Here is a 23,407-nt window from a genome sequence, read left to right on the forward strand (position 1 = left end):
CCCCGGGACCTCACACCAGTGTGAGTGGAGGGCAGAGACGACCAAGACCTCCCCTGCGGGGCAGGCCCACGAGGACAGTTTTAGGACACAGGCATTTAGTCTGGAGACCGCCCCGGCGTCCCATGACAGGTCGGGGGCCCGGCTTTACCCACAAAAGCCCCCCAGTATTCCAGGCAGCCACTTCAACACCACTGAGACGAAGACAGGAACACAGGGTGTACTAAACACACACATGTATTAAAACGTTTTATTGGAAACTGGTTAAAAAGTAAGGCACTCCAAGCTTTATGGTTTCCTTGAGGTTATAGTTTTGTGGCTGCTCTCAGTATATTTCAGAAAAAAGCAGATGGACTAAGACCAACCTTCCAGACGTGGCTTTCCACACTGAACACAAGGATTAACTATGCTGTATTTAACCACCAAGCGCTACCTTCAGCTCAGCAAGCTACATGCAGGAAACTGGCTTTGCACACACACTACCGTATTCACACAAAGTTCGTTAAAGTCTATTAGGAAGTTTCTTTTAGGAATAAGCAACACGAAGTCCAATTCTGATGGCTGCTATAAAATCGGCAGGAATCTCTGTAATACTTTGCTATGAATGCCCCAGAAGTCAGAGAAATAAGCCTGAAGAACTGGGTACAGGCACACGCTCTGTGGAAATCTCAGGGTGGGAATGTCACTCTCGGTGAGCTGTGCGCAGTGAAAAGGCTGGTCCAGCTGCTGGAGGATTTTAAGGTGTTCCGGGTCATGGTGATCTGCCTGGGAACTTTCTCTCATGCTGAAGAGTTTTCTCAGTTTCACGACTGTGAAGTATAAAAACCGAACGTGTCATTTCTCTTAGGTGCTGTCGACCAACTTTCCCAAAGCGAAGTGTTTAAAACTTCAAAGCAATCTGGAGTGGGGACTACTCTCACACTTCGTTAGGCAGTGCGTTTCAGATCCCCTACACGCTGCTTCCCCTGCCATGAAGTGCGTGGTTGACTTACTAAAGCCGTGCATCCCGACTTGACAGAAACGTGGGGCGGGTCCAGCTGTGCGGGTGCCTGCAGTGCCACTGGAGAGCTCCCAGAGAAGCCCACTATGAAGGAAGTGCCCAGAACACCCTCGAGCCAGAGCGGCTGGAAGCTGGAGTGATCCCGTGAGGCAGGAGCATCAGCGCCTGCTGGGTGGTGTGGGGAGAGCCATCAGCTGGCTCTGCACACCTGCTTCCCGGGCACGCGGCCCAGAGCCTGACCTGTGGACAGGCCTTTCTCTCTCCTTGGGGCGGACCTGCCATCCCCAACGATCCCTAAATGGCCACCCCCAGACAGCCCAACAGGCAGAAAGAGGACACCAACAGGGCTGGAGAGAGCTACAGCGCCCTCCCCCGTCCTCCCCACACTGCCGGCACGGGAGCCCACTGGAGCCCACTGGTGCCCAACACCACAGGTGTAATTCAAGCGTCCAAGGGAAAAACAGTCTCATATTCTAGAGAAGACACAAATTTTAAAAATTGTCCAAAAGGGGCCTGAATTTTTATATGAAAGTATTCTGGTGAAATCTTTTAAGTAGGGAAGAAAATCCAGTAATTGTTTTTTAAAGGTTTAAGTTTAGCGATTCCTCAAAGCTATTTGACACAATTGAAGTTAAGAAGAGTAGGTCCTTATGAGACTGTCCTGGAGCCCTGTCATCAGCAAAGCCACGTGAATCAACAGGTGGGAAGATTCAAGACACGTGCACAAACACTGTCCATGGTTTTATGGGGAAATGACAAAAGGAAAATGGGCTTCCCATTGTCGCATGTAAGCTTGTTAGTAGACAGGGAGGACGCTGGGCTCTGCTGCTGCCCAGGAGAATGCATGGCCACAGCACCGGGGCCGCCGGGCGGCTTGGTGGGCAGTCAGACGCTTACAAACTGAGAAGAGCGTGGAATAGGCACATTTCCTCCTCCAAAACTCAAAACCCCAAAGGCTTCCTATTTCAAGTAACTAAATCTAGACATAAACAAGGAATCAAAGGTCACAAGTCTGCAGGGACAAGAAGAGGATTGTCCTTTAGGGGCAGTTCTCCGACCGCCTGTCCTGAAGGCTGCAGTGGTCAAGGTCAGGAGGCCTCAAGGCCACGTGGTCTCCCGGCTGGGCTCTGTTGGAGTGCGCGCCTCACAGGAAGCTTCGGGACTGCCTGGCGTGCTGGAGCGTTTCAGTTGTTTTCAAATCTAGCATATGGGTTTTCTTCTTTAAACAGGCCTGAAAACAAAATACACTTGAATCATAAATCCGTTCATTCAAGCAGAAACACATTTTAAGAAGCCATACAGGCTAGTTGTATAAGACTGACTGAGGCTGCAGCACCAGCAGGCTCCCATACTCTGCTTAACCTTTCCTGAAGTCTAACCATTTCAAACCTTAAAACTGAAATACAATGTACTAGAAACAAGAATTCTAACAGATCCTGAGAGATAGGCCCTTATTTCCTGATGCTCAGCAAAGAAAAGAAATGCAAGGCAAATATTTCCTTCCACAGTGACTGGCTAAACAAAATAACCTTACTTTGTGCTCATAATTGCTCCTTAACCTTTGGAATTAAGGCTACAGAAAACGACCATCAATCTAACTCTCGAGTTTATGACAGAACTGGGATGAAATGTGTTATTTATCTGTGACAGTAAACCCGTGGGACTTGCCCGAGGACCAGAAATTTTCCCCTTATGCTGCAGAAACATGTGCACACACATACTCTCTCTCCCTTTAATTCTCTTTGAGATGGAGTTTCACTCCTGTTGTCCAAGTTGGAGTGCAATAGAATGCCTTGGCTCACTGCAACTTCCACCTCCCAGATTCAAGTATTTCTCTGGCCTCAGCCTCCCGGGTGACTGGGGTTACAGGCATGTGCCACCACACTCAGCTAATTTTTGTATTTTTAGTAGAGACCGGGTTTCTCCATGTTGGTCAGGCTGGTCTCAAACTCCTGAACTCAGGTGATTTGCCCACCTTGGCCTCCCAAAGTGCTGGGATTACAGGCGTGAGCCACTGCGCCCGGCCTCTCTCTCCCTTTAAAAATCTGTATTGTACACTAAAATCATCTGCAACAATTACAACAAAGCTACCCACTACAGCTATTCTGGGTGCTGGGTGGAGGACGAGGTGGGGAAGCAGAGGATGGTGAGGAAGGGCCTGGCCTCGTGTCTCGCTCTTGCCTGTCAAGGAGGGCCCAGGCATCAGGCTTTGGGAGATGAGGCTCCAAGTCGGTTTTGGGAAAGAGTCAGCAGAAAGCAGCTGTAAGGACGCTCCTTAAGGTCTCACTGGAAAACTTGCTCCTGAGTCGACTTCCAGTTTAGAGGAAACACCAAAGCCAAAACAAGGTTTCTGCATGTGCGCTGCTATTTTAAATAACTGCACCAGGTTGACTCACTTTCTCCCACTCTCCCATCAGGAAGTTCTTGGAATGATTCTAAGTAGCCGAGGCTTCCCAAAGCCCAGGCCATTCAATGGGCTTTATTACAAACTGGCACAAAAAGCTAATTTCATCAGTGCAATTAAAGAGCCAAATTAACCACCAAAATGGCAGGTATAAGCGAGTAAGGGCCCTGACACAGAAGACACAGCTCCACCCAGAGCCTGGCTGGCCGCCCTCAGCCCCACACCCACTGGGAGTCAGGGCACAGTGAAGGTCGAGGACCTTTAAACACGGGTTGCACTTGGCGATAACAAGCACTGTGCGGTGGGTGTGTGTGTGTGCGCGGGTGTGAGTGTGCGTGCCTGTGTGTGTGTGTGTCCACCTCATCTTTTATTTATATTAATATTAATCAACATTATCAGGTGCCAAAAAGCTCTTTCTGACTCTTCTGTTTCGGGACACCACCGCTGCCTCCCGCCCAGGCCTGCACATACGCTGGTGGGCCCAGGCTTCACCAACACAGGCATGCGCTCTCTGGGAAGGAGGGCGACCTGGTGCTGCTCCTTGTGACAGTGGCACCCTGGCGCCTGGTCACTACCCATGACAGACACACTCCAGGAAACACAGGCGATGGAGGGGGCGGGGCAAGGACAAGTAGGCAGCGAAGGCTCCACCTCGGAGAACCCAGGGAGCCAGTGCAGCCCCGCCCACGCACGCAGCCCCGCCCACGCACGCAGCCCCGCCCACGCACGCAGCACTCAGGAGACTGATGGACAGCAGCACAGGAAAAAGCCTCCCTCAGCCACTGGGCGCCTCAAGACCAGCAGCCAAGGCAGCCTCACACCCCCGAGCCAACACTTTGAGACTGGCAGGACCCACCTGGCCTCAGGTCACAGCATGGTCACATGGAGGTGACCTTCCAAGGAGGTCAGAACTCACAGGGAGGGGACATCCCAGCCAATGGGCAGAGCTACCCAGCATTTCCAGCCCAGGGCACCAGCAGCCTGACAGACCCCATGAGAGGGAAACGAGCCTCTAGAGATACAATGCTCATCACCCGTGCCTGACAGAGGTGCAGAGGTGCTGCTGGGCTTCGCAGTAACACCCTCGGCAGGTCACAGAAAGCACCGCAGCAGTGTCTTCATGGCCCTGAGGGCGGGGTCCTCAAGTACCACAAATACATGAAACTCCCTAATACAAACAAAGCTTAAAACAGTGCAGCAGCCAGAAAAGGCTCTGGAATTTTCCAGTGAGGTTTCACGGAAAGCACTGTGGGCACAGGACAACAGATTCCTGAGGACCACGGCTGCCATGAGCCCAGGGCCACACGCCTTGTACAGCCGAGGCGTCAGTTTCCACCCAGTCTGCGATGCCACACAACCACAAACGCAGTGGGGGAGACGCTAATAATCTCTGCGGACTTTAAAATCAGTACACAGGCAATGGAGCAGGCCTAGGTGGTGGGGTTCAGTGCCAAGCAGTGAACACCATGTGATCTGGGGAGGACAGGACAGGTAATGTAATGTGTGTTTCCAGTTCACTCCATCTAAACAAGGTTTACTTTCGGCAAATACATTCATTCTAGCTCCTTCAAAGCTGCCCCTCAAAATCTCCCCAGACCAAACAACAGAGCGCCAAGGCCAGGCAAGAGGGAGCAGGGCCCGTGCCGGCAATTCTCAGAAGGAACTTCTGCCACACTCAGAAGATGGCAACCAGCATTGCTCCCGAGGGTGAGGGGCCGTCCCGAAACAAAGAGGGGAAACTTACAGCACCGGCACCTCGGTTACATAGATGCACCCACAGGGAGCCAAACATGACCGAGGAAGAGCCGAGACTTCCAGCCCAGAGGCCTTGCGACTTGATAAGCAAACAGGTACCCAGGAAAACAGACTTCATAAAGACAACTGGCTGAGATAAAAATATTCCTAGGAGCGGGTTCACCGCGGCACCGCCAGGGACGCCAGCTGCTCCTCTCTGAGAGAAGCAGTTCTGCACTGATGGGTGAACCCCTAGCCCAATCTCAGGCCCCACCAGCACTTGGTTCTATTCCGACGGGTGAACCAGCCTGGTGTCAGGCCCCACCAGCACTAACAAGGACCAAGACGGCGCAGCATCGCCTTCCAACCTGTCCAAAAGGGGGCTGGTCCAGTCCTTACCATATTTTTTTCTGATTTCGTCATGTCTTGTCTTCATCTCCGCTCTCCTAAAACACAGAGAAACATGATTAGCATCAAGCTACAGCATTCAGTGTAACTGTATGACATGCCCTCCGTGTCCCTCAGGAGGGGCTGCAGGTTTCTTCTGGTGGCTTCCCTCCAGTTCCCAGAGTGAAACCAGGGTAGGGACAAGCTTGGTCACTGGACCACACACCCACGAGGACAGGCAGGGTGACAGTGAACCCAGTCTTCCGAGGCTATTCCAATGTATTATCTATTCTTTTCAATAAAAGTAATTCAAATGCCCGATATTGTGATTTTTCAAAAGCTTTTTTCATACAAAAAAAAATACACCGATGAGTAAAAATCATACACCAGGTTCTGAACAGGGTTAGGAAATGCGATCATCAGTTTTACCTAGTAGCATGTGACTTCAAGGTGGATGCATGGAAAATGTGTCCTGCCTCCACCCTCACCAGCTGCCAGCTTGACTCCCTTGCCAGGTGTGGCTGACACCACCTCCTCCCAGGGCTACCCAACAGCCCCAGGAGAGTACTGTGTCACCAGGGAATGGTGACAGGAGAGCCAACCTGGCCACAAGCAGACGCTGTCCCCTCTGAGCCTCAGCTTGCTCCTGGCACATGGAGAGCCTGGACCAGCCGCCTTAGCAGCCATAAGAGACCCGTGACGCCACAGATGCGAGCCTCATTGCACGGACCGGAGGAGACAGGCAAGGAAGCCTGTGGAAGCAAGGTCCATGGCCACCGTCAGGTTCCCACCCTGTTCTCACTCTCCACCATGACCTAGAAGGTCCCCTGGGTGCTATACACATTCTTAATTTCTAAAACCTGAGGAAAACTCATGATGTATGCACGTGACTCCCATGGCCTTGGAGATGTGAATCCCCTCGAGGCCAACTTCTTCCCAGAGGGGATCGCTGCGACCTCACCGTTCCTCCTGCCGTATCCGCCTCTCCTCCCGTTCACGCATGGCCTTCTCCTCGCTCCTGTCTGGCTTCCGGCTCCTCTTCCTCCTGCAGCAGCAGCAGCAGCAGACGGCGATGCCCAGGAGGAGGGCTCCCCCAACCACCGACATGGTGATGATCAGTGCCTCAAAGTTCACTGGAGAGTCACACACCTCGAGTTAGGGCCGCCACAGACACAGAACCACCCCAGCGCAGCACCCTTCCCTTGTCCCTGGGAACCATCTCAGAACACGGGAGCATTAAGTAGTAAACGCCTCGGCCCAGCTGCTGGCTCCCGGGGTGTGGAGAGCCTGTGGCCCTGTACCCACCCCACAGCGTCCGGCCCTCTCTGAGCCTCCTTTCAGCCACAGGTTCACATCTGTGACTACCACTGATGGATTAACCACGATGAACTGAAGTGACACGGTAATCTCACTTGAGTTTGCAAAGGTATTCGAAGCACAAGAAAAGTTAACTAAATCAGAATTCTAAGCTACATATTCAGACCCTCCTAAGACATTCTAAACGCATAGAAATGGATGTGAAGCCTGATGCAGCTTTGTTTTTGTTTAAAGCAAAGTCAAGACTATTACACTTATTTACAGGAGAAAGAAACTCAGGGCACAGACTGACCGCCAGACTCAAAAGGAGTGACCTGGGAGGGGCGGACCAGGCCATGGAACAAGATGGGGTCATCCTCAGATCTGAGTATTTTGGGTTCCCTGGGGTTGAAAAAGGGCTAATCAGTACCCAACACTAATGACCTCCATAATCAACCTTCAGAGACACATGCAAATTTAAAACAAATCTTACTATTCAACTTCTTTTAAAGATCTATAAATTAAAATCAGCCAAGACTTTTCCATTCAGTTCAAACCACGGCCAGTTAGAAAATGCCCTAACACTGCTCTGCAAACGTGTTTTCAGTCATCCAGTTCAAACAGCCTCCTTGGCTGGAACACCCATAATCCCAGCACTGTGGAGGCCGAAACAAGAGTGCGTGAGTCCAGGAGTTCAACACCAGCCTGGCCAACAAAGTGAGACCCCACCCCTGCCCATTTCTACGCAAACTTTCACAAAATTAGCTGGATGCGGTGGCATGCACGTCTGGTCCCAGCAACATGGGAGGCTGAGGTGGGAGGATCGCTTGGGCTGGGAGGTTGAGGCTGCAATGAGCCATGCCTGCACTACTGCACTCCAACCTGGGCAACACAGCAAGACACCGTCTCGAAAAAAACAGAAAACACCCACCCAGTCTCCTGAAGACGCTTTATGAGCAAACTCCCCTGGGCAGTAGATAACCTATGATTCACTGTTTGTAACTCTAGTTAGTAGCTGTGCCACGCCACAGGTGAGAGCTCTGACCTCCAGGGGCTGCATGGACTCCCTCAGTCCGGCCCTTTGCTGCCGTGCGCCCTGAGATGCACTTCTAGTGGGTTATCATTTAACACAACTCATTTTTTACTTGATTAAACTAGTTTGAAAATCAGGAATGGGAGTTGCATCTGATCAAATGCCTTTTGAGCTTCTAATCCTGTTTTTTCTTTCCCTGAACCGTTCTGGAAATATCAAATTGCAAACATTACAATAATAGAGAGAATTAGAGAGGGGACCTTCATTGGCAGAAGATGTCATTTTTTTTTTTTTTTGAGACGGAGTTTTGCTCTTGTTGCCCAGGCTGCAATGGCACGATCTTGGCTCACTGCAACCCCCACCTCCGGGGTTCAAGCAAGTCTCCTGCCTCAGCCTCCCGAGTAGCTGGGATTACAGGCATGCACCACCACTTAGCTAATTCTGTATTTTTTAAATAGAGACAGGGTTTGATCACGTTGGTCAGGCTGGTCTTGAACTCCTGACCTCAAGTGATCCCCCCACCTCCCAAAGTGCTGGGATTACAGGCCCATGCCACTGCGCCAGGCTAAAGATGTCATTTTTTGACTGGAGAACTCCAGAAAAATCAGCTAAAAAACCCAATGAGACCAACAAGATAGCTGGCCCTAAAACATACCTACCCCTCCTCAGACAGCTTTTCTGATTAGCAGCTAAAACGAGTTAAAAACAAACAGAGATCGTGTCATAATGGGAAACAAATTTAGGGCTCCTTGTTGCGGATTCTGGAGGGTAAACCCAGGAAGAACTTGAACTTGAACCAAAGGATGCAGGAGAGACCTGGCAGAGAGGCACCTTTGTCTCTGGACAAGCAGCCAATGCTGTAGACATCTCATTTACCTCCAAGCAAGAGTGTATTTTAGGTCATTACAATTAAAGCCTAGAACCAAAGGATGCAGGAGAGACCTGGCAGAGAGGCACCTTTGTCTCTGGACAAGCAGCCAATGCTGCAGACATCTCATTTACCTCCAAGCAAGAGTGTATTTTAGGTCATTACAATTAAAGCCTAGAACCAGATACATGGCTCTAAACTCATCTGTAATAAATCAGGGTCTGTGGTGCGAGGCCTGAAAGCAGCATCATGTGCGCCGTGGAGTCTGGTGAAACCAGGCGGGCCCTGAGGGCCCAGCCATGAGCTCTCCTCCCCGCTCAGGTTCTGTGGACAAGGTTGGACAAGGTCCAGGCTCAGACAGCCTCTTGCTCCCCCTGCCAGGTCAGGCACACTTCCTGCTTCTCCCAGAGTAGCGGGTATCTCAGTTCCCTCTCAGCCTCAGAATTAACCAAACAAGCTCATCGCACCCCAGACTCCTGTGACGACGCAGCTGCCTCCTGAGCCCGGGCCCGTTCCCCTGCGTGACCCTGTGTGGCGCGTGGTGCCCCTCCATGCTGTGACTGTGACTGATCACCTGCTGCCGCTCTCATACAGGAGTGAGTGCTGAGTATCCATCCATTTCTGTAGCCTAGCGTGGGAATTTCATCTCACAAGAGAATTGTCAAAAACGCCCACTATGTGTAAAGGTGATCAACGTGACCGACTAGCCACTGCAGAAATGCAAATGAGAAGCAGAAGACACACTACACACCCACTAGATGGACTAAAATTAGGGTGGTTGGTTACCCTAAACGTCAGGAGGGATGTGGAGCAACCAGCCCCACGTTGCCTGGAGGAGGCCAAACGGGTAGAGCTACTCCAAAAATGTCTGGCAGACTTCCTAACGCTAAACACAAATATGCACCGTGACTCAACAACTCCACCCTCCCCACCTCCGGAGACATGAGCGCCTGTGTCAGCGCCAGCACGACCATTCCTAGCAGCACTAGAAAGACCCAGACAGCCCACGTGGCGCGTGGCTGGACAGCTGTGCGGGACACTGCGCGAGACTGACATGAACTCGGACTTGTGCTGAATGAAAAGTCAGAGAAAGTACAGCTTCCTCTACATAAAGGCCAGGAGCAGTGACTTCAATCTGTGCGATGGGAAGTCAGTCAGTGGCTCCTGTGGAGGTCCTGACAGGAACTGGGAAGAGTCCTGGAAGTCCTACCTACTTTGCTATGAGTGGTGGTAACGTGGTGATAAGGACTGCACAAATGCACTGAATATATGTATGTGCACATGTGTGCATTACATGGACTCTACAAGACATGGACTCTAAGCCATGGTCCATGCACTTCATCAGCAGCTATATGCCATTAAAAGCACCTCACGGCCAGGTGCTCCAAAGGGCAAGGCTCCTCAGGTCCAGCAGCTGTCTCTACAGAGTGGTCATTAAGAGAAGTTCCATGGAAGGGACGAGGCTAGGGGGAAGCAGGCGTGACAGGAAAACACATGACATGATGGGCACATGCGTGCCTGTTCACAAACACACATGCATCACATATGAAGGTACATGCACACACCACAGCACCCCCTGCCAGACATCCCACAATGTGGGCGACCGTCACCACCATCACTCAAACCTCTGCATTCCTAGGGCCTCAGCACCAGCAACAGGTTGTTTCAGAGGGAGACTGAGCGATTTGGAGATGGAAATCAATTCAAAGCACGATATTTAAGACAGATGTTGCAGAGGGATCCGAGATGCAAATAAACAAAAAGAATCAGCAAAACACCTTAAGAGGGCCAGGCATGGCGGCTCATGCCTGTAATCCTAGCACTCTGGGAGGCCGAGGTGGGTGAATCACCTGAGGTCAGGAGTTCAAGACCACCCTGGCCATCATGGTGAAACCTCATCTTAAAAAAACAAAACAAACAAACAAAAAAAACCTTAAGAAAATATTGGCTCCTTTACAAAGCTTAGGAAGCCTATGTATTACCCCAAAACCTGAGGCCTAAAAGATTAAATTCAACTACATAATAATGAGTTCTAGGTAACAAAACACACCACAGACTGATTTAAAAGGCAAACTAGGAAACAATCTGAATCTCACAAGAGCTGATCTCCCTAATCTAAAAAGCCTGCAAAATCAAATATACAAGGATATACATAATACACGGAGGCCTGTGCCCACGCTAAGCAAGGGTTCTTAAGCTGGGAAAATTGGAGATTCTAGAGGAATTCACAGGTGAGCGTCAAGGGTGACATATGGAGAAAACATGCTATGCAGAGAAGTCAAAAACGCTGCCCTCAAACTCACCCTCCCCTGACCCCTCATCTCCGTAACATCGTGAGACAGAGCTCAGTGCTGGGGCTGACAACCTTAAAAGAGGTCCTCCAGGTTCCCCAGGGAGCCCTAGGCTGCCTTCCCAGTCACCAGATCACCCCTGGCTTCCCAACGCCTTGCTGGGAGTCACAAAGCTACCTGCAGCACGTTTTCAGCAACACGTGCTAACTGAGCACACACTACTATTTTCAAAGAAGCATCGATTTTGCAGGAAGCAAATGAAAACAATGACTTACCCCAACAGACTCCCCAGCGTGCAGAGCTCAATTTACAAAGGGAAGCCGGTGGCAAGACGTTCCTAACTGGGTAGTCCAGACATGCCTTGTCAGTGTTACACCAAAGACACTGAAAGAGACCGACATTAAGTAAACGTTAGAAACGCAAGAGAAAACCAAAGAAGGAACTGTCCAGGCTCTGCCCACAGCCCACCAGTGCCGCCATCGCTCCGTGAATAGCTGTAACGGCTCAGCCTCCCACCTCGTCCCTGCCTTCAGTTCACGCCCAGCACGGCGTCCAGCAGCCCTGTCAGCTCTCCACAGACTCACCCAAGGCCCGCGTCACTCAGACCTCTTCCACAAGTCACCCTGCTGAGGCCATGGGGCCTCCGTGCTGCTCCTGAGTGCTGCCAACCCCCACCCCCTGCTCACAGCCTCTGCTCAGCCTGCCTGTTCTGTCTGGAGTACTCTCTCCACATCTGTGTGGCTCCCCACCAACTGGACGAGCCCTGCCCCGACCAACCGACTGAACACTGCGGCCCACCTCCGCCACCCCGCCTTACCTCCCTACATGCTGAGCACCTGGGCACCATATCCACCATGTTCTGTGTGCCTGAGGGCAGGCATCTGTGCACTTCACTGGCTGAACACAGAACACAGCCTGGCCCATCACGGGTACTCACTGAGTTCGTGTTGAATGGACTTTGGTGAGCATGGCCACCATTTGCGGAGATCTACAGCCCACTACTGCCTAGGGAACACGAACACAGCCACCGCAGCCTCTCTTCCAACATGCAGGGTCCTCTTGAGGCCTTCCAGGCACTGGCACCTCCTTCCAGAAACCTCCTGTGTGCCCAAGAGCACACCTACACATGCCTGAAGCTAGCCGCAAGGAAAGTGGCCCTCTGTACCACCCTGTCTGGGTTCAGAGCTGCAGTCCGGCCTTCAGCCCTTCTGAACCGGCCCCATCCACAATGACCTGGGCAAGTCCCTCGGCCACCTCAGCCATGAGATGGCTGTCATCACCACACCCCGCCCAGGGTGGTGAGGGGTTACACAGGGCACTCCAGCAAAAGCGCTCTCTAGGCCACAAAGTTACATGCAACAGTGAGCTACGTTTAAGGCTGACATGACTTCCAATGGAAAAATCCAGAGACTGAAGAGAAGCACCATGCAGAAAACGCACCAGGACAGACGCACTAGAGCAAGTTCCATCCACATCACCAATGTCAAGATTTGAAACGACAGAAGCAGTGTCTTTCACTTTTTTATTCAGAAATCAAGTATCCACTCAAGTCCCACACACCGGCGAGGTATGTGTCAAGCCTATGCCACTGCGTCGTGGAGTAAGAGCTGATTTTTAAGAACACGGCTCAGGCCTTAGACTGGAAATCATCTAATACATCTTTCCCGACCTGCCTCGTTGTGGCATCAAACCTCACAGTCGGGGAAAGGAAACCTCTGGCTCTGCAGTTCTTAACACCCGGTAAACCACGGACTGGAAGGGGCAGGAGGTGGCCTCTCAGGAATCCTAAGAAAAAGCCCCGCTGTTTTCTGTGGGATGCTGTTTTCTGTCCAACCACTCCCACCCGCCGCGGGCCTGCCCTCGGGTTTCCCACGCTGACTTCATGGTGCCGCGAGGCTCTAACTTTAGGTGTTAATGAACCAAGAGCTCCGTGGCAAGATGAGCCTAAGACGTGCCCGCCAGGCTGGCCCGGGAGGGCCCTGTTCACACGCCTTTCCCAAGACCTGCAGTGTCGCGCTGCTTCCCCACCATGGTTGCTCCTTCTCCCAGAAGGACGTCTACATCAGACTCCATCAGGAAGGCACCCCAGGGAGGCTCGGGCCCCGCCTCATACCGCAGAATCTTAGGGAACTTTGCTCCAGACTGCTACCCGCTTGCTGAAGGTCACACAGGTACTTAAAAAACCCGGGACAACATCCAAACCTTTTGATCATGACCAAAGAACGCTATGGACAGCCTGGCCCACTGGCCTCTCTCCTCACTGTGCCCCTTCCAATCCAGTGTGAGAAGCTCAGAAAGCAGCCTCCACTGCAGCCCTTCACAGCCAGGGAAACACAGGCTCACAGCTTTGGGGTGTAGGTTCCAGCTTTACGGACGACCCAATTTCTCGACAGGGGCCTTGTTAGGAAAGCTGACCCCAAAGTGCAGAGCACACGGCATGGCCCCATCTGCTCAGGAGTGAAATCACCGATACTGATCATGCTCAGGCAGTAGCTACAGTTTTCATGAGAAGGTTTAATACGCCTGAAAGGGCTAAAATAACATTTAAAAAACATCATAAAACACCCCCCCAGTTCCAAACAACAGAGCTCTCCTAATATCCAGGCAACTTCCTGGACTTGGAGAAGGCCCATGTGCCTTTGGACTGTACTCTAGTCTGCATGCTACTTACGGACACGTTCTTCAGGCACTCTTCACAGGTTCTGTTTGTGTTCTGAGAACAGGCTGCAGGGGAGAGGCAAGAGACAAGTCAGTCACTGAGAATCAGGCAATGTAAACGCTGGTCCAGCGAGGCAGGGTGGGCACCAGTGAGGGACGTGGCACCAAGAACCTGTGATTTGGAATTACCAAGTGAAGGTCCTCTCCCTGAGCCCCTGCCGCTAACAAGCCTTCTTCAAGAAGTCTGGAACGAGTGTTCAGGAATCCCACTGCAGGCAGGATAAACATGCAGCTCCTATCTGCAAGGGCTCTTCTGGGAGAGAAGACCGTGTTTCAGATCTCTCTGCGAGAGAAGGTGCGCCCGTGGCTGTGTAATCACTAACCATGAAACCACTGGGACCTTCCCGCTCATCAGCAAGCACTCTTTAGGGAACTCAAGAGCCTCCATCCAAGGCCAGAGCAACACCAGTGACACTGCCAAGCAGCACCCTTGTGTCTTCAGACTCACCTACAGAGCTCATGTGACAAAGCAAGGTCTCAGTATCCTGGCAGCCTCACCCCAGACTGGGCTATGCTCCCTGTACCAAGAAGACGTGGCATGCCAGCCTGCGCCAATCATGCAGAACACCCTGGGACTCTGCCCACTCCTCACAGCACTGCTGCTAAGGAAGGGGTCAAACTCCACACAGTCAACAGCTCTGGATCTCAAGCCAATCAGAAGCAAGAGCTACTGCATGAATAGCTTCCAACACACAACCAAGTTGACTGCCTTCTCCCGAATCCCTTAAAACACACACAGACTGCGAACTGAAAAGAGCTCTGTGCCCGTCACCAGCCACCAGAGAAATGCAAATTAAGACGACAATGACAGATGACTGCACACCCACCACGGTGGCTAAACTTAAAGAAAATGATAATACCAAATGTTGGCAAGGACGTACAGCAACAGAACTCTCACACGGTGTTGGTGGAAGTGTAAACGGCTCAACTATTTGCAAAGAAGGTCTGGCAGCTGCTCATAAGCAAACATGCGACCACCTACAACTCAGCAATTCCACTCGTATTATTTCTTCCAGGACAGAGGGAGCCCGCATTCACAGACAGACCTGCACGGGAACGCTGTGTGATAGCCCCAAGCCGAACACAGCGCAGATGTCACTCTGTAGGAGGTGGACAGGCTGGAACACTCACACAATACAAGCAAGGCACCAAGCACAGCAAACACGTGGCTCCTGTAGGAAGGGAGCTTCTGGAAAAGACATTGCAAACACAAAAGGCTGTTTGACGTGGCTCTCCTTTAGTGAGCCACGTGACTGTGCAGTCACTGACATCGTTCAGCAATAAAAAGAAATGAACTGGTCTGTGTAAAAGGTGGGTGGGTCTGAAGCACATCGCATGAGTGAAAGACGTCTTACACAGAGGACCCTACCATGTGATGTGGCCATGCAGCTCTACAACAGGTGAGACTCACCTAGGGAGGGAGGAGGGCAATGGCTGCCTGGGGACAGCCATGCATGGGGGAGGCTGAATCTTCCAGGTTGACGGTCTGTCTGGGTCTGGGCTTTGCAGGTGTAAGTCACTGAACAGTGCAATTAAGTTTCCCGCATCTTCCTGTATAAAAAACGTATCTCGAAAGAAAAAAACAAGACAACTGCTGAACTCTGGTCCCTGCCAGGCGCGGTGAAGGCGGGGATGTGCGCTATGTCTGTGACTGACACGCAGGTGTGGAAGGCTGTGGGGAACACCTGGACAAATGCGACACAGCAAAGCGTGGCCACGGCTTAGGTGGCAGGTACACCAGCGCGCACCACAAACCCTCTCGGCTTTGCTGTATGTGTGAAGAGCTGCATGATGAAATGGAGAGAAAAGAGCTTTAGCTTTAAGTAACAATTTCACTCATTACATTTACCAAGAGGGACTAATAATTACAGAGTCCATTGCTGGGGCCCTTCCATTCAGCAGTGGAGTTTCACATCCCACTTGATTTGAAATGAAAGCATATTTTGTCACATGCTCTACACCAGTTATCACTAAGTAGTACTTATTTAGCCCCAGGGAGGTAAAGAAAGTTGACAAGCAGTGAAAAGCCTCATTTTCTTAAACACTGCTGAGAAGCAGAATCACAGGGTACTTTGATAGAACAGCACTGCTGATGTTTCCAAGTCCCCAGTGACTCGGTGCTGTGGGAGGAAGGGGCACCTGAGGCTGACGGTGGGCAGAGAACCCCATGGGGTTGCAATGTGATGGGCACCATGACAATCTCTTGATTTTAAAATTCAACTCCTAGCTCGGTCCACCGAAAGGGCTGAGAAAAGACAACGCCCAGTAGCAGAGGCATGCTTTTGGTGCCCAGGTTTTGCTTTCTAGACGCTGGTCCCCACTAACAGGAAGCAGAGCTCCTGGGAGAAATGGCTGATTCCAGAAGTGGGGCAGAAAGCAGACAAGATGAGCCACAGACAGCGTGCAGGGCCTGAGAGTGACACAGACATGAACGAATGGCAAGAGGACCCTTAAGCCAGCCTGCAGAGTCTTTCTGGCCAAATCTGGGCCAACTGAACACCAAAATAAATGATAACAGGGTTATAGGGAGAATTTTTGATGGCGCAAAAGAAGTAGCACTTGAATATAAATTTCCCCAGCAAGGCAATTTACTTCTGCACAATGGCGTGTCTCACAGATGGAGCAATGGGGAGCGCACACCTGGACAAGGAGGGGAAGGGGTTCTCATGTCTGACTGAGGTGGCCCCTGCTGCTGTGCTGTTCCCCTATCAGCTACAGTTAGACCGCACAGTCTAGTTAACTCTGATTGGCTATTTTAAAGGGAGCAGGGGTACGAGCTGGAGTGGAGAGGTGGGTAGTTTGGCGGGAAGGATGGTTACAGGACAGGTCAGAGCAGGTAAGCAGGGGTCAAAGCAGGTGACCAGGATGAGTCAGGACGGGGCACGGGACCAGGGGAACAGATGTGAACTGCTGATTAGAACTGGTGGAAAAGGTTGTTTACTGAAACTACAAGGAAGTTAAACTTTAAAATAGAGAATTAAAGAATAAGAGAGCTGAACATGCTGACACGCTGATTCTTTGAAGAGAAACGTGGGGTTCACTCTATCTAACAACAGTCATGAACTCTACCTCCAGAACCCATACTGACATGAAATAAAGAGAAGGCCAAGTGACAAATGTTGAAGAAATGATGAGTTGAGAAGCCTCCATTTTACCAGCATCACAGTCAACACGAATGCAGGCAAGAATCCCCCGAGGATGCCAAGACCCTGGGGTCTGCCTGTAGACCGACAAGACAGTCTCAAAGCACCTCCCCACAGGTGAATCATTATTCATGGACAGAAGTTAGCACCTCGCAAGTGATCAGTCATCCCCACCATAACCCAGAACATGATGATGGGACAAAGTGACAGCATGTGCCTCCCGCAGGGCACTGAGAGGACATAATCACTGTGCCATGCTGCTGCCAAAGTGTACCTGAGTTGAATCAAAGGAAACCCTGGTGAGACCCACTGAGGCTCCTTCCACAAACTGGCTTTCCGAAAACAAAGCCAGACTGAGGAACTAGTCTAGATCGACGGAGGTTAAAGAGGTAACAATTAAATCCGACTTCTGATCCTGGATTCTGGTGGTGGTGGGGACTGGTAAAATTTGTATATGATTTGCCCTATTATGAATCAGGTATTCAGTGATATTGTATCAATGCTACATATCCAGATTTGGATAATTATACGTATTTCAGTTATGCAAAACAACATCCTTCTTCTTAGGCAACATACTGAAGAATGTAGGGACAAAGGGCCACATCAGTAACTTACTCTCACATGGTTTGGTCAAGATAACAAGAAGCAATACAATTGTGATTTCTCAACTTACAATACATTTCAAAAATATAAGTAGAGATAAAGTCTTGCTGTGTCACCCAGGCTGGTCTCGAACTCCTGGCCCCCAAGCAATCCCCCCACCTCAGCACCCAAAGTGCGGGATTACAGGCATGAGTGACCGTGCCCAGCAAAATCAATTTTTAAAAATAAATAAAACACAAAATTTTTTATTTTTATATATTTATTTATTTAACACGAAGTCTTGCTTTGTCCCCCAGGCTGAAGTGCAGTGGTGCGATCTCAGCTCACTGCAACTTCTGCCTCCCGGGTTCAAGCAATTCTCCTGACACCCGTCTGAAGAGCTGGGATTATATGTATCTGCCACCATGCCTGGCTAATTTTTGTATTTTTAGTAGAGATGGGGTTTCACCATGTTGGCCAGGCTGGTCTTGAACACCTGATCTCGTGATCCATCCACCTCGGCCTCCCAAAGTGCTGGAGTTACAGGTGTGAGCCACGATGCCCGGCCATATTATAAACTTTTAAAATAACAACGAGATACAGAGAGGGAGTGCTAAAGCAAATGGAGCCAATGTTGAGAACAGAAGGGCGCTCAGGAGCTCACCGCACTGTTCCTTCAACTTTCTGCACCTCTGAGGTCTTTCTAAATGAAACCTGGGCAAGGAGACAGAGGGTATGCCCAACACACCACTCGAGTCCTTTCTGAAAAGTCATCTACAAGGAGGGTACGTGTGCTTCCTCTCCTCAGTCTAACAGTGGCTACAAGAGAGGGATGATGCCGTACTCATTCATGGGGATTTTCATTTTTAAAGCGTCTTTCTGATAACTAGTCTTGTGTGAACTAAAAGAACTGAGCTCCAAGACACACACCATAAACTCCCGGAAGTCTGGATTACAGGTCAATCTGAGTCAGCGGAGAGGCATGAGAGGAAGAGGCCGAGAAAAAAACCACCCAACATTCCTCCCGCTCCCAGCAGGCCAAGAACAGGGAGGGTTTTCATCAATGTTTACAGTCCTCAAACTGGAAAAAGGTCATAGTACTCTGTCGTTTCAAAACACATCATCTTGCATAGTAAGAAAAGAAAGGTGTAGTGGCTCTCGCCTGTAATTCCAGCACTCTGGGAGGCCAAGGCAGGCAGACCCCCTGAGGTCAGGAGTTTGAGACCAGCCTGGCCAACGTGGTAAAAACTACTAAAAACACAAAAATTAGCCAGGCATGATGGCATGCACCTGTAATCCCAGCTACTTGGGAGGCTGAGGCAGGAGAATCGCTTGAACCTGAGAGGTGGAAGTTGCAGTGAGCTGAGATCACGCCGCTGCACTCCAGCCTGGGAGACAGGGCAAGACTCCATCTCGAAAAGAGAACAGACAGAGAGAAGAGAAGAGGCATGAATCATTTGTTACTGCTTCGGACAAGCAGTGTTTATTTCTTTAAGAGATCACATCTCTTATCTCATCATGAGATACAGAAAAACCATGTGCTAGAAAACCACAAATAAAAAGTGCCCTTGTGTTTCTTAAGTCTGAATGTGACTGCCCTGACTGCTGAGGTCCTATGACTGCAAGAATTCAATTTAAACTCCATTTACCAATTTTTAAAGAACGTTCAGTCTCATTTGTTTCAGAAATTGAAGGAAAAAACAACAAAAAACGTTTTCTTCTGTCAGGATACACTAACCCTCCAGGACCCATTTCACCACTTTCCTGAAGTTTCAGGCAAGTCAGCAAATGCAGCAAGCACAAAGGAGCACACCAGCATGGGTAAGGATCTCCTCGTCAGGCACCTGGCACACTGCAGGCCACAGGCTGCAGTCTCCATACTCATCAGCAGAATGAACCGCCAACAGGGGCACGGTGCCCACTCTGCACTGTGACAGAGGCATGGAAAACAACTACATTGCCATTTCCAGGCGAGAAAAGAGGATAGATATGAAGACCAAAAAACCCCACTGTTTCAATATAAAAGAAAGAGTTGAAGACCAGTAGTATGTATCAACACTGTGAACCGTGTGACACTGTAGCACTCTAGACAACTAGAAAGCCATGCTTCTCAGGGTGAGAGGGGCAGAACTACAGATACCCCCTCCACATCAGGAGTCCCCACTGTAGAAGCAGCTGAGTGGGACCCACCACCTGGGGGACCTGCACTGGCCACTACTGCGCCAGCCATCAGACAGCAGTCTGAGCTCCTTTTAGGGGTTATCTTTCCCCCAGATGAAGCTCTTGGATTGAGTCTGACCCCATACACAAATAAAGTGGGGTCCAAAAAGCCCTGTCTAGCTTGCTTTAATTTCGAGAATCTTGCTCTAAAGATCGTCAATACTCCATGGGTTCTTAATGTCTCTCCTCCATTAAAACACATAAAAAGATGCTTCAAAGTGTTGGGTTTGGATTGGTATAATGTATTCTTTAAATTCACAAAGTATCTTGTAAAGAAAACGAAATGTTTTAAACATTAGTACTGTGACCCCTAATGTCACATTCCCATAACTATGACAAGCAGCAAGAATCTCACACTAAGCAAGCGCTCCGTGGGAAAAGGGGAGTTCTCCATGCTATAAATAGCCCCTTTCTCCAAGGACAGGGGGCACACAGACACCAAGAGCGCCTGGTCAGTGAATGCCAACATGACGCGGCACCATTCTTCCTATTTCAAGGGGCCCCAGTGAGAGAAGCAACAGTCCGCCCACCAGGACTTGGTGATTAGGTGGTTACTGCAAGTGGAAGCAACCGGGGACAGCCTCCAAGTGGAGGAGGAAGTGCTTTTCAGCTGACAGGCGGAAGGCAGTTCTGGATTAATTCCCCAACTGTCACGTCCACTCGTCCACAGCCACCTCCGCACCCTTCAGAACTGCGGAGCAGGAGGAATCAGAGTAGTCAAACAAAACCTCAGGGCCGCTTTCCGGACACTCCCACTTGAACAATGCAAGCACACCCCTGAGCCACTGATAGTTTCCAGCGAACCACAAACTCTCCCCGCAGACGTCCCTCTGTTTGTTGAAACGTATTCATTGCACATTTGTGCTTCGAACTCAATTTGGGCCAAAAGTTCCCCGTACAGAACCACTGGCCTCCCGGATTAACAAACTTCACTTGCAGGTAGATGCGAGGAAACAATGAATTCCGCACTGGAATAAACACCCACAAGGCCACAAGAAGAAAAGGTGCTCTGCTATGCTTGAGTTACAGAGGACCTCACAGAGCCTGGGCTAACATGAGTGGAGCAGAGTATTAGCCCCTGAAGCTGCGCCCAGGGCAACCCGAGTTCTAGGGTGGCGATATTACCCAGCACCAGCGGTCACCTGGAAACTCCGCACACACAAGCCAGCATGACGTTTCTGAAGCAGGCCCAGCCGTGACACTCAGCTTAACATCTGGATTTCTCCGCAGCCCACCAGCCACACGGGAAGCCACCCTCCATAAACACTCCCGGCTTCTGGAACAGTCTCCCGTCACGCACTTTCCTCCATGGCGCTCCCCTGGGCTCCCGCCCTCACTGCTGCTTTCCTGGTCAGCTTCCCGGGACTCAGCTCCTCCAGGGCAGGAGCTCGGTGTGTCGGTCATCACTGGGGCCGCAGCGCCCGGCGCAGATGGGACAAACGACCGAGGAAAGCCACCTGCAGAGCCGCACTCAGCTGGCTCCAACATCAGATGCGGCCGCCTGCTTTGGGGGCGCTTTCCGTTCTAAGGCAGGAGACGGCGGCGAGCGCCCGCTGCTGTGCCTGGAAGTGCAGCCGGGAGGGACGGGCAGCGTGAACGCCGGCGGCTGCGGACACCCTCTCGGCCGGCCTCCGACCAGCTGTGCGCCCGGGAGCACACCGTGGGCCGGCTTCCCCGCTAGGGATCGAACCCGAGGACAGCTGTCGGGGTCGCAGCGAGACCGCAGGTGCCAAGCGTCCCGCCTGCCGGGCGAAGCCAACCCGCGGCCACGCGCGAGGAGCGGCCGCAGCGACTGGACAGAAACAAAGAGACAAAGACGAAGGCGGCTCCTCCCAGGCCCGCACCCCAGCCGCGAGGGCAGCTCCCGCGGCCGCCAGACCGGCGTGGCCCTCGGGATGCCTCCGCCAGGGCGCTGCCTGCGACCGTGCGCCCGGGCCGCCCACCGAGCCCAGCGCCGCAGCCCCGACCCCGACCCCGACCCCGACCCGGACCTCCAGCCGCCCCGCCCGCTTCGCGGCCCTCACCCGCTCCGGAAGGCTCCTGCGCGGCGGCCACCGGGATGAGCAGCAGGAGCAGCGCGGCGCCACCGAGGGGCAACCTCCAGTAGGGCGTCGAGCCGCGGGCCACTCTGGGCACCATGGTCGGCCGGTCGTTCGGTCAGTCAGCGGCACCGTACAACTCCGAGGCCAGCCTCAGCGGCCTCTGCCCGGAAGAGCGGCGGCGGCGGCGCCGGAAGTGGCTCGCCGGGGCGAGGCTATCGAGTGCGCAGCCGCAAAAGGCAGCTCGCCCCGCCCCCTCGCCATCGGGCCCGCCTCCCGGCTTGGCTGAGGCTCAGTGCGCCTGCGCAGTAGAGAAGCGTCCGCCTCGTGAGGTAAGCCGCTGAGGCTCAGTGCGTCAGTGCGCCTGCGCGGGGTGGAGGGGCGTGGACGGATGGAGGGGCTCGCCGCGCCTCCTGCGCCTGCGCGACGGGGAAGGGCGACCGGCTGAGGGGACCGGTGGAGCGCGGTGTTTCGGTGGCGGAGGTCACGGTGGCCTCCATCCTAAAGGGCTGCGGGCGTCCGGGACGGCGGCCCCAAGCGCTGCTCACGCTGCTCTTAAGTGAGCCCTGGAAGAAGCGCGGGTGGGCCCTCGCGGTCCGCTTAGCGCCCGCGCTCCTCACCCGGGCTTCCCGCCCCGGGATCCTGCCGATGTCCGTGGGGGGCTTTTCGTGGATTCTTTACTTTTGTGCGTTACCGTCACTAGAAGCGGCCCCGGCGTGGCCTGACACGTGTGCTGCTGAACTGTCACTGCATTTCCTCCCCCGCTGCGGCCTTCCGGGCCCCTCGGTCCATAAAGGACTAAATACTGACAGGCATTTTTAAGGCGACTTCGGAAATGGCAACAATGCATTTACAGGTGGAACCTGAGCACAGTCTGCGCGCTTTAAGCCCCGCGGGAGCCGGGGCCGCCCGCTCCGTCGCCCGCAGCTGCTTCTAGGTCGGGGACGCGCCGGCGCCGGGGACAGAACTCCTGCCTTCCTAGTTCGCGACCCTCGTGGATTCGCCTCTCCTTGGTCGTGCTCTGCTTAGACCGGAAACGGGGCACGTGACCGCCGCACCCTCTGACGTGCTAGTCGGACCCCCCGCAAACATGCACTGCCCGTGGTCAGCCATCGCTGTGACTGTGACTGTGCGCCCGCCCCGGGGGACGGACCCCGCCGTCCTGCTTCAAGCCCTCGGCCCCTGCCTCCTGCGGGCCCCCTTCCCCCCTGCTTCCGAGGGCGGACTCCGTTCCTCTGGAGCTGCTGTTTCTGGGTGGGTCCCCCCCGAATTAGATTCTGACCCCTTGGTAACTTGAGGTTGGCATTTTGGCGCCTGCAGCTGGGCCCGAAGCCAGCCTCCTGGGATCTGTGCCACTTCTCTGGCACCCACGGAGCGGCCTTGGCTCACCCGACCTCCTGGGAACCCGTCGGCGCCGCTGGCAGCCTCCCAGGGCCGAGGTTCAGACTGTTCCGCCTACCCGGGTCCACAGCCCCGGGGCTGGCGTTGAAGCTTGGTGCTAAGGCAGGAGTTTCATTTGCTATTTCTCCGAAGAGTTACCTGTTTGCAGGTGCGTGGTTTCGCTTTCTCTCCAGGTTAAGGTTTTGTGTCTTACTTGCTGAAGTTCGCAACCTTTTTTCTCCTTCCAATGTGGACAAGGGGAAAGCAGTTTCTCTTTGAAAAGCAGCAGCGAATCGTGGCTTAAGCAAAACGTGT

At 52.4% G+C, this 23,407-nt stretch overlaps 1 protein-coding gene across 2 annotated transcripts; it reads right to left on the minus strand.

Annotated features, from left to right (window-relative positions):
- Positions 1–233: 233 nt before the first annotated feature.
- Positions 234–21,889, minus strand: PTTG1IP (PTTG1 interacting protein). 2 transcript variants are annotated; one of them, XM_002761489.6, is made up of 6 exons: positions 21,698–21,889; positions 13,682–13,734; positions 11,286–11,394; positions 6,484–6,655; positions 5,535–5,581; positions 234–2,228 (listed from the first exon to the last, which is right to left on the minus strand). In XM_002761489.6, exons 1-6 carry the CDS (start codon positions 21,810–21,812, stop codon positions 2,182–2,184), a joined length of 543 nt encoding a protein of 180 aa, XP_002761535.1. In that variant the 5' UTR covers positions 21,813–21,889; the 3' UTR covers positions 234–2,181. The 2 variants fall into 2 exon arrangements, with proteins under 2 accessions (XP_002761535.1, XP_035139175.1); XM_035283284.3 differs by lacking the exon at positions 21,698–21,889 and adding an exon at positions 20,974–21,199.
- Between the last annotated feature and the right edge of the window lie 1,518 nt (positions 21,890–23,407).

Source organism: Callithrix jacchus, chromosome 21, assembly GCF_049354715.1.
Source record: "Callithrix jacchus isolate 240 chromosome 21, calJac240_pri, whole genome shotgun sequence".
NCBI classification, from domain to species: domain Eukaryota; kingdom Metazoa; phylum Chordata; class Mammalia; order Primates; family Cebidae; genus Callithrix; species Callithrix jacchus.

Coding starts and splice junctions, on each gene's coding strand:
- PTTG1IP (XM_002761489.6), bottom strand. CDS start 21,812: ATGGTGCCCAGAGTGGCCCGCGGCTCGACGCCCTACTGGAGGTTGCCC. Junction 13,735..21,697: donor GCAGGAGCCTTCCGGAGCGG/GTGAGGGCCGCG, acceptor TCTCCCCTGCAG/CCTGTTCTCAGAACACAAAC. Junction 5,582..6,483: donor CGGATACGGCAGGAGGAACG/GTGAGGTCGCAG, acceptor TCTGTGTTTTAG/GAGAGCGGAGATGAAGACAA.